Genomic DNA, 13,755 nt, shown 5'->3' on the forward strand with positions numbered 1-13,755 from the left:
GCAGCCCGTGGTGGTCTGTCTGCCCAGCACTCCCTGTGTGGACACCATCTCCAGCCGCACCCCACGGCCCCTGGCAGCACTCGACCCTCAGCCCTCAGCACTGTGTGACCCCACACCCTTCCTGAGGGTATCACGGGGCCAGACTCCCACCCGAGGCAACACAGGTGAATGCCACTGTCAGAGCAGCGCCGTCCATCACCAGAGATGCCAACTGTCACCAGCGATGTCACCTGTCATCGGAGCCTGTCATTGGGGTGTCACCAGCGATGTCACCTGTCAGAGCAGCGTCACCCATCACCAGGGACGTCACTTGGCATCAGCAATGTCATCCTGCTCCCCAGATGCCACCCTCCTCCCTGTACCCCCACCAATGCCCACATGTGCAATTCCCAGGGGGTACCCCTGGAAAACCAAGGCAGTCCTCAGAAAGAATAAAACATCTGTTTTAATTGGCCAGTAAAATACATTGCAAATCACTAGTATTTTATAAACAGAAATGTTAAGTTATAAATCCATGGTAAAAATTGCAGCCCCAACAGCTGTGTGTCCAAAAGTCTATTTTTACAACATTTTCCTCCACTAGTTTTGTGACAACAAAGTTCATATCTGCCATCGAGATGAAGAGTCTGAACTACAGTATTTTCAAACAAGAACCCGGAGAAGTCAGTGCAAGGATACGTCGTGCTGTGTATTCAAACGGCGCTTCCCACACACCTGCCGCCTGCATCCCGGGAGGATGCCCTGTGGGAAAGGCCTCCTCGGCAGTGTGAGGTCTGGAGGGGTCTGCCTGGAACCCATTTTTAGGATGCTCCCCTCCCCAATAAAACAGCAGCCCCGCCCCTGCCCTGCACAGCATCTGGGGGTTCGCGACGCAGGTGCAACACTGGCCACGGGCCCTGGAGGGACGTCTGCACCCCTGACGCCCCTGTACCTCAAACTCAGAATTTCTTCCCTTCTTTGATTTTCTTGAGGACCTGCAGCTGGCCTTCCTGAGACAGGCTCCATTCCTGTTCCATTTGCCTTCCCGGCAGCCTTCCCTTTCGTGGATATAGGTTTTGATGTTCTGAATTACTTTGTATCAAAGAGCTAATTAAAAATGGTCCTTAAAAAACATAAAGAAAAACAGTTTGAAAAATGCACATTTCTATTTTAAAAATCTTCAAACTTCCACAGGGGGTGGCCAATGTTAATTCTGATTTTAAACCCCACTGAACAGCAAAACAATGGGGGCTTCAACTGTGGGCTCTGCAAACACCTGGAGAAGCTGGAGCCCACTTTTCCCTCCAGGGGACTCTGTGGACAGAACCCGTATCCCCCAAGCACCAAGGACATCCTCAGACTGGGATTTCCGTGTAGTTCTGCGCCTCCCAGCCACAAAACTGACCCTTCAGCCAGGAATCGAACAAACCTCAAAAGTGAACAGGGAGGCCGCCTCCCACGCCGCCTGGACAGCAGGCACAGCGGGAGAGTAATGCTCTGAACGTCCCAATGTGATGAAGCCGAAAGCCAAGACAGGGCCAGCAGGCCCCCGGGCACAGAGCCACAGAGCCCGGTGCCACCCGCACCGTGCACGCAAGACAGACGTGCACGTGAGACAGACGCACACACGGCCAGAGGTGCAGGTCACAGCCGACTGGACGGACCACGGCTCCCTGAGGCCGGCTGCGGCTACAGCACAGCCCCCACTTCCTGATCCTTCAGCTGATCCCCAGAACCCCACACACAAAGAGCCAAAAGCATAGAACCAAAGGATGACACGGTCCACCAGGCCAGGCGGGCTTTCTGCTGGGGGTGTGGTGGCCGTGGCGGCGGTTCTGGGAGAGGGAAGCCCCAGCACCACTTGTCCATGGGCCGGGCGGCTGCGTCTCATGTGCTGGCTGTGCTTTTCCTTCTCTTCTCCCTCCCAAAGGCTGCGGCTCTGCACGGGCAGCTCACTGGCGCCACTGGGCGCGTCCCGCAGACTTTAAATGGAATGAGTGGAGGTCTCGGACTGCTGCCGGATGTAGTTCTGGAAGCTCTTGTCTCCAATGGGGTGCTCCCTGAAAAGGGGGACGGGGGAGGGAATGAGGCACAGCCCCCGCTGCCTGGCGCTCACCCATGTGCCACGGGAGCTTTTCCTGTTCCTAAATGTGACCACTCGCCCTGCAATCCACGCAAAAAACAGAATCGCAGAGGTGCCAAAGGGACCACAGTGCCCCGGAGGCACCCGCGGAGCCTCTGATGTGTGCACGGGGGGCAGGCGTGGAAGCGCATGTGCACATCTCTTCCTGCAGCACGTGTGTAGCACAAATACATGCGCACACGTGGAACACGTAGACTCCGTGGCACATGCGCAGAATGTGCACATCCGCACTGCAGAGACTGCTCACGTGTGTGGAGCACGCACTCCAGGGACACAGATCTGTCCGCCTGCGCTGGGACACTCAGCAGGCGTGGGCACCTCCTCCCACGTGTTGGGTCCATTTCCTCCCACGTGTTGGGTCCACTTCCTCCCACGTGTGTCCGCCTCCTCCCACGTGCGCCTCCTCCCGTGTGCACCTCCTCCGTGTGTGCACCTTCTCCCGTGTCTGTGCATCTTGCACCATGTGTGCCTCGTGTGCACCTTCTGCTACAACAAACAACATCATGCTTCACGCATTTTTCAACCTGCTGGCTTTCGGCCATGAGGTTGATAGACCTGATGGTATCAACGAGGCAATATATTTGGAAGGCAAACGGGGCTGTCTCCCCAGAAGAATGTCGAGAGGGATCTGATATGATTGATGTCAGAGGTGAAGTCACAGCACTCAGGAGGTGCTGCAGGCTCAGTCCCCTGAGCAACTCGGTCCAAGTCAGAGCCACAGGGACCTGTCATTCTCCTGGAGCCTCACCACTGCCCTTCCCAGACCAGACCCGCATGGTGGAAGGAAGGAAGGGTTAAGAAGGAAGGGAGGGAGGGAGGAGAAGGAGAAGGGTGGAGGAGGAGAGAGGGAGGATGGAAGGGAGGGAGGACAGAAGAGAGGAGCGAGCAGGAGGGTGGAAGTGAGGAGGAGGCTGTACAGCTACACAGGGCTTTCGGGCTTACCCACCCCTGAACAAGCCTGTGTGGTGGGTTCTGCCATGGTGGACCCTGGGTACCCACTGGATGGAGAGAGTGACGCAGACACACCTGCTCACTCCAGGCCAAGAGCCAGTCTAGCACTTTACATAGTTTAAGTCAATCTTCCAGCAATTCAGGAGGGTCTTACAACCCTCTGTTCCATGGACTGAGGGGGAGTGGAGCTTAGCTAAGCACCACGTAGCCTGCAGCCTGTGACTCGGCTGAACGTACTCAACCTCGCCGCACCTGCCTCGTGAGACAAGAGTGGGTTTCGTCCAGAGCTGGCCCTACTCCTGGACACCATGGGTGGCCTGGAGAGATGGCAGAGGGTGTGCCACTCAGCCAAGGCAGAACAAGGGCTGGGCCTAGAGACTGCCAGAGCACGTGAGGCCAGCATAGCAGAGAGGCTGGGAGGCAGCAGGCGAGGGAGGCACCCCGGACCTTGGCTGGGGTCCTGGAGACCAAAGGCAGCACCTGCTCCGAAGGAGGGACCAGCAGCGCTGGGCCACGTCCACTGACCACCGCCAGGTGCCAGCCGGGTGCAGCTGGGATTCTCCTCGCCAGGCGGACACCTGTGCACAGGCGGCCTCACCCAGGGAGCTCCCTGCAGCCCCACCCACCGCACCCTCCCGCCCACCACGCTGGCTGTGCAGGGCAGGCACGGGAGTGGCACGTACTGGCTTCCGTATTTCGTCTTCTTGAACTTGTCCCTCTTATACTGGGCGTGCTCCTGCTCCAAAGCCCCGACGCCAGCGATGACCTGCTTCAGCGTCTTGTAAGTCTCCTGGGGGTCGTCAATGACGAACGTCGAATACTCCTCCTGCTCCGGGCCGTCGTACACGGATTTGCTCCCACAGGCCTCTGTGGAGGACGGTGGGGTCAGCGCAGGGCAGCAGCCCAGGGTCCGGCGGCCACCGGCCCCGTCTCCACACAGCTGCGTCACTGCAGGCCCCACCCACAGCACACGTCCTTCCAACGCAAGCTCCTCTAGAAAGGGCCGCCGCTCGTAAACGCAGACGGACACCGAAACCATTCCCGCGGCAGCCGCCATCCTCACGGACCACGTCACTGCACTGAAGGCCATTCTGGGGCCTCGTCCCCCGCGGACGGCCATGGAACCCCTGAGCCGGGGCAGGGCCCTGCGCCACCTGAGTCCGAACACCTGAACCAGGCACGTCTCTGCCTCGCTGCTCACAGCGCCTGGGCACGCACCCCCACAGCCAGCACCAATGCCCTGCAGCTGTGCCCATCTCGATGGAATGAATGTGCCCCCAGATCCATGGGTTGAAATTCTAACCCTCAAGGGTTGGCGTCTGGAGGTGAGGCCCTCGGGAGGGGATGAGGCGTGACGGTGGAACCCTTGGGCAGGGGACGGGCGCCCCTATAAAAGACGCCGAGGAAGCTGGCTCGCCCCTTCCACACGTGAGGACATGATGAGACGCTGGCAGGCTGTAGCCCAGAAGAGGGTCCGCAGCGAAACCAGCGTCACTACGCCCTGATCTTGAGTTTCTCAGCCTTCATGCTGGGAAGTGAATTCCTGCTGTCTGTAACCACCCAGCCTATGGTACAATTTTATTGCAGCCCAAACTGACTGAGAACTTGGGACTGAGAAGGAGCTGCTGCTGTAACAAGTACCTTCAAATGTGGACTGGCTTTGGAACCGGGTGCTGGGCGAAGGCTGCAGGGGTTTGGGGGTGCATGCTGGAAGCGGCTTGGCTGGCGTGAATGCCCTTGAAGGGCAAAGCTGGGGGCTCGGGAGAGGAGGAGAGCTGCAGAGAAGGCCTGTCTTAGGGGATGTCTACGTAACCCTGAACGGAATGGTGGCACGAGCATGGGTGGCAAAGGCTGTTCTAACAACCTCTCAGATAGAAAGCACGGCCGTGCTACTGGACAGCGGAGAAAACGCCATGACAAAGTGGACCTGTGTTCACAACCTCGTGTTCTGGGAGGGTGGAACTTGAGAGTGATGACATCAGACACGTAACTGAGGAGCTTTCTAAGCAAAATGCTGGGGGAGCGGCTTGGGTCCTCCTGATCACTGACAGCAAAATGGGAGAAGAGAGATGATTTGAAGGTGGAATTGTTGAGCAAAAAGGAACCAGAACTCAAAGAGTTGGTTGAGTTAAAGGATTTGAGAATCAAAATTCCAGCCTCCCCATATCTCAAAAAAATGAGAAAGTGTGTTTGGAACAGACCACTAAGCAAGTGGCCGTGTGGCCGTCTGATAAGGAGACAAGTGTGGGGCTGAGCCATGGACTTGACGAACCATCTCAGCCATAGCTGGGAGCAGAGAAGGAACCGTCCAGCCGGGGACTGCCAGATGGAACCAGGAGACAGAGAAAACAGGATGAAATGAAGGCAGGCTGCAGTGTCTTAAGCCCTACAAGCCAGGCCATAGAGCTATTCAGCCATGAACACGTGCCATTCTTCAAGACGAGGGAAGAAGGACCCTGAAGGGGGCAGGGCCATCAGAGTGCTGCTCTCACCCAGAAGGAGTCCGTGGAGCATGTATCAGACGCAAAATTCTCAGCTGGAATACTGATTAAGAAATAAAACTGGCAATAACTAGAAAAAAATCACAGTAAGGAATCTGTAGTTCCTCTTTGTATGATAAGGTTTAAAACGGAGGGTTTAGGGAAAGCTCAGAGCAGCATGTGTGTGCGCGGACTTCAGCAAAGCACCTGCTACATTTTTACGAATGGTCGCATCATCTAGATGTGAAGTTGTGGAGAAGAAAATGGATCAGCTGATGGGTTTGTGCTGACTGAGCATCCATGGCCCCCAGGGACAGATCCAAGTGCTTGTCTAAGCATGAGCCGGACCCGGGAAGACATGGCATCCGCACAGCTGGGACACCAAAAGCCACGGGGAGGATGGCCTGAGGCACAACCACCACAGCAGACCCCACTGCTAGGCGCAGCCCCAGGCTCCCCCAGACACAGGACGACAGCACTAAGCTGCATTCTGCAGTTAATTATGAGGCCGTGGCCTGTGAAGACTGGCCCTTTATCTGACCAAAGCATAACAAGGTGTCAGTGAAAAGAGCATTTACGTGACAGCTGCGATGAGCCGCCACGCTCCAGGCTGTGTGTAAGCCACTCCAATCTTCCCCAAATCTCTAACCAAGGGCATATGCCTGTCCTGTAGATGAAGTAACGAGTGGCTTGTCCCAGGACACAACTTGGTCACAGCGACCTGCTGGCCCCCAGAGCAGAGCCCTTCCCACTCCTGCCGCCGCCTTCCAGACCGTCTGCAAAATCACAGTGGCACGGCCCAAGGCCACGGCCAGCCCTCTGCACGGGACCCCACCACGCCGTGCCATGGAGCCTCACCTGCAGGACTGGGTGCCACTCTGTCACCAAACTTCAGGACAACATAAAGAACTAGAGTGTGCCCAAGGGAGGTTGGCCAGGGGAGAGGCCACACCACGTGTGGGATGGGGAGGGGACAGTGACTGTCTGCCTCCCGCACAGGCGCCCTGGCACAGCACTCCTCAGCCCACGGCCAGCAGAAAGGTCCTGTTGCACTGGGTGGAAAGAAACCCGTGGACCAAGTGATGGGAAGTCATTAGAACTCTCCGACAACAAACCATCCGCCTCAAGGATGCACTGAGATTCCAGCCGAGGCTTGACCACCACAGAGGAGGGACTCAGTGCCCTGAGAGGCGAGGTCCCTGGACTGAGGCTTCCAACCATGCTGATGTGCTGTGAAGCCTCATAGAGAGTATGTGGGACCTGTTTCCATCTGTCCATTGTCCATCCACCAATCCCTCACCCATCTGTCAATCCACCCATCTCTCACCCATCCGTACCTCCACCCATCACTTATCCATCCGTCCATCCACCCACCACTTATCCATCGGTCCATCCACCCATCTGTCCATCTATCCATTACTCAACCATCATACTCGCCCATCTGTCAATCCACTCATCACTCACCCATCCGTCCCTCCACCCATCACTCACCCATCTGTCCATCCACCCATCACTCAACCATCTGTTAATCCACCCATCATTTGTCCATCGCTCCATCCACCCATCACTCACCCATCCGTCCATCCACCCATCTACCCATCCATCTGTCCATCCACCCATCACTCACCCATTGGTCCATCCACCCATCACTCACCTATTGGTCCATCCACCCACCTACTCACCCACTCAGCTGCCTGCCCGGCCATGTGTCCAGCACACCCACCCAGGTGCTAGGCACTTCCTCTGTGCCAGGCCCAGGAAGGTCATTGCATGGGGAAGCTGAGGAGATGGGAGATGGTTGTGGCTTTGGTGACACAGGTGATCCCAGGTGACTTGGTTTGGATGTGTGTCCCCACCCAAATCTCAGGTCAGACTGGAAGCCCGAGTGTTGGAGGAGGGCCTGGGGGGAGGTGAGGGGATCATGGGGGTGGACTTCCCCATTGCTGTTCTCGTAACAGTGAGTTCTCACGAGGTCTGGTTGTCTGGACGTGTGTGGCACCTGCCCCCATCACGCAGGAGGTGCCTCCTTCCTTCCCCTTTGCCCTCCCACCATGACTGAAAGTTTCTTGAGGCTCCCCAACCATGCTTCCCGTACAGCCTGCAGAACTGTGAGTCAATCAATCTCCTTTTCCTTATAAATTACCCAGGCTCAGGTAGCTCTTCACAGCAACGTGAGAACTAATACACTAGGCTGCGGGGATGGGGAGGCTGGGAAGCGCCTGGGGGAGGACACTTCCAAGGTAAACAGGGTCTGCCAGACTGATGTGCAAGGCTGTTCCCGGCAGAGGAAGGAAGAGCTGGAGCTATGGTGTGGGGTGCATGGCCTGGGAGGGGCTGAGCAAGGTTGGAGAGCAGTGCATGCAGCAAGCTGATCATGGAGGGCCTGGTCAGCATCTTTCAGAACCTCGGTCTTGTGTGTGATGACCTCACCCTCTCCAAGGCTCCTCGACTCTGGCCTCCACTGTGTTGGTTCCTGCTATGAGAGGGCTGGGAAGAGGCGAGCTGATGCCTGATCCACTGTCTTGGCCACCCTGAGGCCTTGTGCCATCTGCACAGTATCCAGGGACCTCAGACCCGGGACAGCACCTGGAGGGACCTCAGACCCAGGGACAGCACCTGGCACACTTGCTGGGGAGAAGACGCTGTGGTTGGTGGTGGCCCACGAGTGCGTATGTGTGTGGTTGTCTGAGAATGTGTGTGCATGCCTGCACATGGGTCTGCACATGTGAGCGTGTTGTGTTCAATTGCACGTGTGTGCAGGTATTGTTGCCTTGCTTGTCTGCACACATATGTACCTGTGTGTTCATTTCATGCATGTATGGCTGGGAACGTGTGTGTACATGGCTATGCATCCATGTGTACATGCCTGTGTGTGTGTGTATGCCTGGAACCACGTACACCCAGGGCATGTGGGGCTGGAGAACAGGCGTGGCCAAGCTCACAGATGGGCAGGTGCACGGACACTCAGGCAGGACTTGTGTTTCCAGGCCAAGGTACACTTGACACTTCTGGGTTAAATCAGGGGAATGAAAAGAAGACAATCTAACAGGCACAACTTCAGGCACATTCTGCTCCATTTCCGTTCTGAGTGGGACTCAAGGGCCCTGTCATATGATCTCCAAGAGCAGATCTGAGTTCTACCAGACCCCAGCATAGAAACAAACGCAGCTGCTTCGCGCCCCCGCCCCCCGCCGTGGGCTCTTCTTGTCTCTGCCTCTCCTGAATTACAGACCTCAAACCACTGTCCCTATGTTGTCTAATTGGGCTTACCTGGATTGCTATTTCAATTCTGTAAAGCAATTCGATGTCACAGAAAATGATACTGCAAATAAACTGGAAACACACGGTGTGCCTGGCACTGTTTCAAATCTATATACAGTATCATTATCTGTAACACTGAATTGCTTTACAGAATCAGATAGCATGTGTGCACACACATAGATGCATGCTCAAACACGTGCCCAAAGACATGCATGCACTTACACACGTGCCCACATATTTCCACACATGCACAAATGCACGCACGTTCATGTGTCCACACATTCACACACGCTCATACGTCGTGTCCACACAGTCGCACATGCTCAAACGTGTCCACACATTCCCACACACTCACACACATCCATTCATGCACTCACACACGTGTCCACATTCATGCACACTCACACATCCACATATTCATGCACACTCACACATGTCCACATTCATGCACACTTATACGTCGTGTCCACACACTCATGCACTCTAACACCTGTCCACATACTCATGCATGCTCATGTTGTGTCCACACATTCACGCATGCTCACACGTCCACACGTTCATGCACACTCCCATGTCCACATTCACACACACACATGTCCACACATTCACGCACACTCACACATGTCCATATACTAATGCACACTCACACATGTCCACATTCACACATGCTCACACATGTCCACACATTCATGCACAAACACATGTCCACACATTCACGCACTCACACACATGTCCACACATTCACACACACTGACACATGTCCACACATTCATGCACTCACACACGTGTCCACACATTGATGCACATACGTGTCCACACATTCATGCTCACACACGGCCACATATGCACACTCACGTGTCCACATTCACACTCACGTGTCCACACATTCATGCACTCACGTGTCCACACATTGATGCACATACGTGTCCACACATTCATGCATGCTCACACACGTCCACATATGCACACTCACGTGTCCACATTCACACTCACGTGTCCACACATTCATGCACACTCACACATGTCCACACAGTCACAAGCTCATACATGCCAGACACATGCGCACATCTTGTATGGGTCCGCACACATGCATGCACACTCAACATATGTGTCCACACACATGCACTTGTCCCTCTGGAAAACACAAAGGAATGAAAAAATAGGGTCCTCTAAATAAATCTGGCAGTACAGAGGTTACAAGTTAAATTCCATCTAAAAATTATCTATAGAACCTGTTATCAAGGTAACTGTCCCCCAAATAGCTGCCTACCCTGCAAAAAGCTTTTCGCATCCATCCATCCGTGCTACAAACACAACTACATGTAGCCCACACTACACGAGAGGCTCAGACCACAGGTTTTCACCCCGCAGCATGCTCCTGTGGCCGGGGCCTTGCCAGGCATCCCCTCGCTGCACGGATTGGTGTGCCGGGCAGACTCACCCTGCATCTTCTCCAGCTTGCTCATGTACGAGTTGAAGAGGGAGTAGATACGCTCTGTCTCACGGTCCCCGTCAATGTCCAGCTGGATGTTGGCTGGGAGGCCGCTGTCCAGACACATCAAGAACAGAAAGATAAAAACACTTATTTAAACGATGCTTTTAATAATGACATTAATTTTTAAAATGTCACTGAAGAAAGAAGACGATAATGTTGGAAGTGAAACTCGAGACAGGACCTCTTTGCCGTCCGTCTGTACACAGCTAGCGTGCTGGCTTGCTGAGCAAGTCTAGTGGTGTCCACAGCAGCACGGACAGCTGTGTCACCAGGCCGGCCGCAAGCCGGAACGAACTGGCAACCTCTGCTTCAGTTACCATCAGCCTGTTTGGACACTCGGCAAAAGATCCTCGCTGTTCAGTACTTAAAATGTGCTTACCGTTTGTACTGACTGACCCTTCCTGAAATCACGCAGTACTGAGTTATGTCTTGTTTAAATCTATTCCTACTCCAGAATCTTCTCAATACATAAGAAATTTAGGAAGATTAGGTGCCAACATCCCCAGCGTAATACTTGTACGTTTTTAGTATCATACAGAACTAAATTCCCAGGAACTATGAACACTCCAGACCTCATGTGGTTTATTCCTTCAGTCATTTCAAACACGGAAGGAGGCTGTGCGGTTATGTCCCTGCTCACTCTATGTCCGCTTCTCCTACGTTCATACCAGCACACGTCAGGCTGGAGTGCAGTGGCGCAATCTCAGCTCACTGAAACCTCTGCTTTCCAGTTTTAAGAGATTCTCCTGCCTCAGCCTCCCGAGTAGCTGGGATTATAGGCCCCCGCCACCATGCTGGCTAGTTTTTGTATTTCTAGTGGAGATGGGGTTTCACCATGTTGGCCAGGCTGGTCTCGAACTCCTGACCTCAGGTGATCCACCTGCCTCGACCTACCAAAGTGCTGGGATTACAGGCGTGAGCCACCGAGCCCGGCCTCATGTCTTTTAATAAACCTTAATTGTCTTATTATGAAAAACCTCCAAAGCCGGGTGCAGTGGCTCACGCCTGTAATCCCCGCACTTTTGGGAGGCCGAGGCGGGTGGATCATCTGAAGTCAGGAGTTCAAGACCATCCTGGCCAACATGGTGAGACTCTGTCTCTACTAAAAATATAAAAATTAGCCGGGTGTGGTGGCGCACACTTATAATCCCAGCTACTCGGGAGGCTGAGAAAGGAGAATTGTTTGAACCCGGGAGGTGGAGGTTGCAGTGAGCTGAGATCACACCACTGCACTCCAGCCTGGGCAACAGAGTGAGATTCCATAAAAAAAAAAAAAGAAAAGAAAATCTACATTGTACAGAAGCACGTCTTTGATGGCTTCAGACACAGGGCGCTCAGGTGCAACCAACAGGGAGGGCCTGAGAGGAATCCGTGGGGCTGTTAATTATTTTTAGCAAATTCTGCCTTGTGCAGAACGTGTGAAATATGCTCTTTAATTTAGTAAATACTTTTTAAAAGGCAGAAATGCTTCTTATCATAGCTAAAACAATTCTTAAATCATAAAATTTCTGACGCTTCTGTAATTTTTTCCATACTGATTAGAAATTGTTTTACCAACTTATTTTTGTTTGAAATGTGGTAGCTTTTCCCTTTTCTTCCCAACCTCTCTTGCAAAAAAAGAAGTGGGTTTCTGCCAATGAACTGAACAGACGTCCAATATTGTATATGTCTTTTGAGCTAAGTAGCTCAGTATTTGGATACTTGGTCATTTGTTTCATTATGTAATTGATAAAATGGTGTCATTTATTCATGTTAGTTCAACCACATATTTATGCTGTCTGGGGATGGGCGGTTATACTTCCGTGTGAGAAATAATTTGTCAGTCTTCAACAGTTTGTAAAAACTTAGTGGTGAGAGCTTAAACATCTAAATAAATAATGAAATGCATTTGTCATCAAAAAAAAAAAAAAAGCAAAGAAGAAGATGAAGTGACTGACATTAAAACATGTTCCTGGCCAGTCAGGGGGTTCATGTCGGTAATCCCAGCACTCTGGGAGGCCAAGACAGAAGGATCGCTTAAGCCCAGGAGTTTGAGACAAGACCACCCTGGGCAACACCGGGAGACCCTTACAGTGAGATCTGGACAACAGAGTGAGACCCCGTCTCTACAAAAAACAAAATTGAGTGAGCTGGGCGTGGTGGCGCCTGCTGTAGTCCCAGCTACTCGAAGGTGATGTGGGAGGATTGCTTGAGCCCAGAAGTTTGAGACCAGTCTGGGCAATGTGGTGAAACCTCGTTTCTACAAAAAACCTTAAAACAATTAGCCTGGAGTGGTGGAGCACAGCTGTAGTCCCAGGTACCTGGGAGGCTGAGGTGGGAGGATGGCTTCACCCGGGAGGTGGAGGCCTGAGATTGCACCACTGCACTCCAGCCTGGGCGACAGAACGAGATCCCATCTCAAAAACATAAAACTAAAAAAGCATCCCCGAGCTGGGAGAGCTGAGGCCGGCTGTGGGTGTGCGAGACAGGGGAGGCTCCCGAGCTGTCCGGTCTCGGCGGCTGGAGACTCTTGGGACCCACAGATCTGCCAAGGCAGCGAGCAAATTCAGCAGACGTTTTCTCATGGAGAGAAATGGCCTGGAAGGAAGCCTCCTGGGGCTCTGTCCCCTGCAGGGTCGGCTGCAGCTGAGGATGGGCCAGGTTTCCTCTCCTCCCCAGGCTGCAGTGCTTGGCGCTCTCCCGGGATTCGAGGATACAGGAGAGCGCTGGCCTCTCCCGGGGTTCCTGGGGCGGTGGCCACGCATGCCTGGGTGGCAGCCAGACCTTCCTCCTGAGCTTCAGCCTCTGTGTCCACGAAGCAGGATCTAAGGTCCCACCTTGGAGGCTGTGGGGCGATTGAACAGTGGCCCAGTGTGGAGCACAGCTCATCCCCTGCAGGGCCCTTACGTGAGGCCATCATGTGGCCAGGACAAGAGTGAGGTGCATCTCATGGAGCATAACCGGGGACGCCGGGCACCCCGGCCTCCTTCTAGGACCAGCAGACAAGACCCTAGTCTCTGCGGAACTGCCAGAGGCCCAGCTGACGGGGGGCCCAGCTGACGAGCGCCCGGGAAGACAAGGGGCTGCTGCGTCACACGGAATCAAGGTGGGTGTCCTAGGCCAGATGAAGCTTTCAGGGAGGGGCTTACTCCCACGCTCCTCTCAGAGCAGCAGGATGGCCGCGGCCTGGGGGCCCCCCTTCACCCTGACCTCCCACTCCCCCAGGGCAGGGCCTCAGGAGGACCCTCGAAGGCCTGTAGCACCGAGTCTGCACAGAGCCTTCGAGAGACTGGGCCCAGATGCCCCTCGGGTGGGAGGCACCCTCGGGTGGGAGGCTCCTGGGACGAGGCGAGTACAGCCTCGTTTATCTGCGGCTTACAGGCAGACATGCGCCGTCCACGGGTCCCTCCCTACTCGGCCCCTTGGCCACACTTCCTGCACGGGGCACACGCCGGGCGCTGAGGCAC

General features: G+C 54.4%; 1 protein-coding gene across 1 annotated transcript in view; it reads right to left on the bottom strand.

Moving 5' to 3' along the window:
• Positions 1-422: 422 nt before the first annotated feature.
• Positions 423-13,755, bottom strand: part of RASA3 (RAS p21 protein activator 3) — a 14,185-nt gene continuing 852 nt past the window's right edge. Inside the window, exons 2-4 of the mRNA XM_011933936.1 lie at positions 10,256-10,359; positions 3,757-3,940; positions 423-2,039 (exon numbers count right to left, since the gene is read on the bottom strand). Coding sequence (XP_011789326.1) covers positions 1,964-2,039; positions 3,757-3,940; positions 10,256-10,359 — 364 coding nt within the window. The 3' untranslated portion in view covers positions 423-1,963. The remainder of the gene's footprint in view (positions 2,040-3,756; positions 3,941-10,255; positions 10,360-13,755) is intronic.

Source organism: Colobus angolensis, unplaced genomic scaffold (genome assembly GCF_000951035.1).
Source record: "Colobus angolensis palliatus isolate OR3802 unplaced genomic scaffold, Cang.pa_1.0 Scaffold13, whole genome shotgun sequence".
NCBI lineage: Eukaryota > Metazoa > Chordata > Mammalia > Primates > Cercopithecidae > Colobus > Colobus angolensis.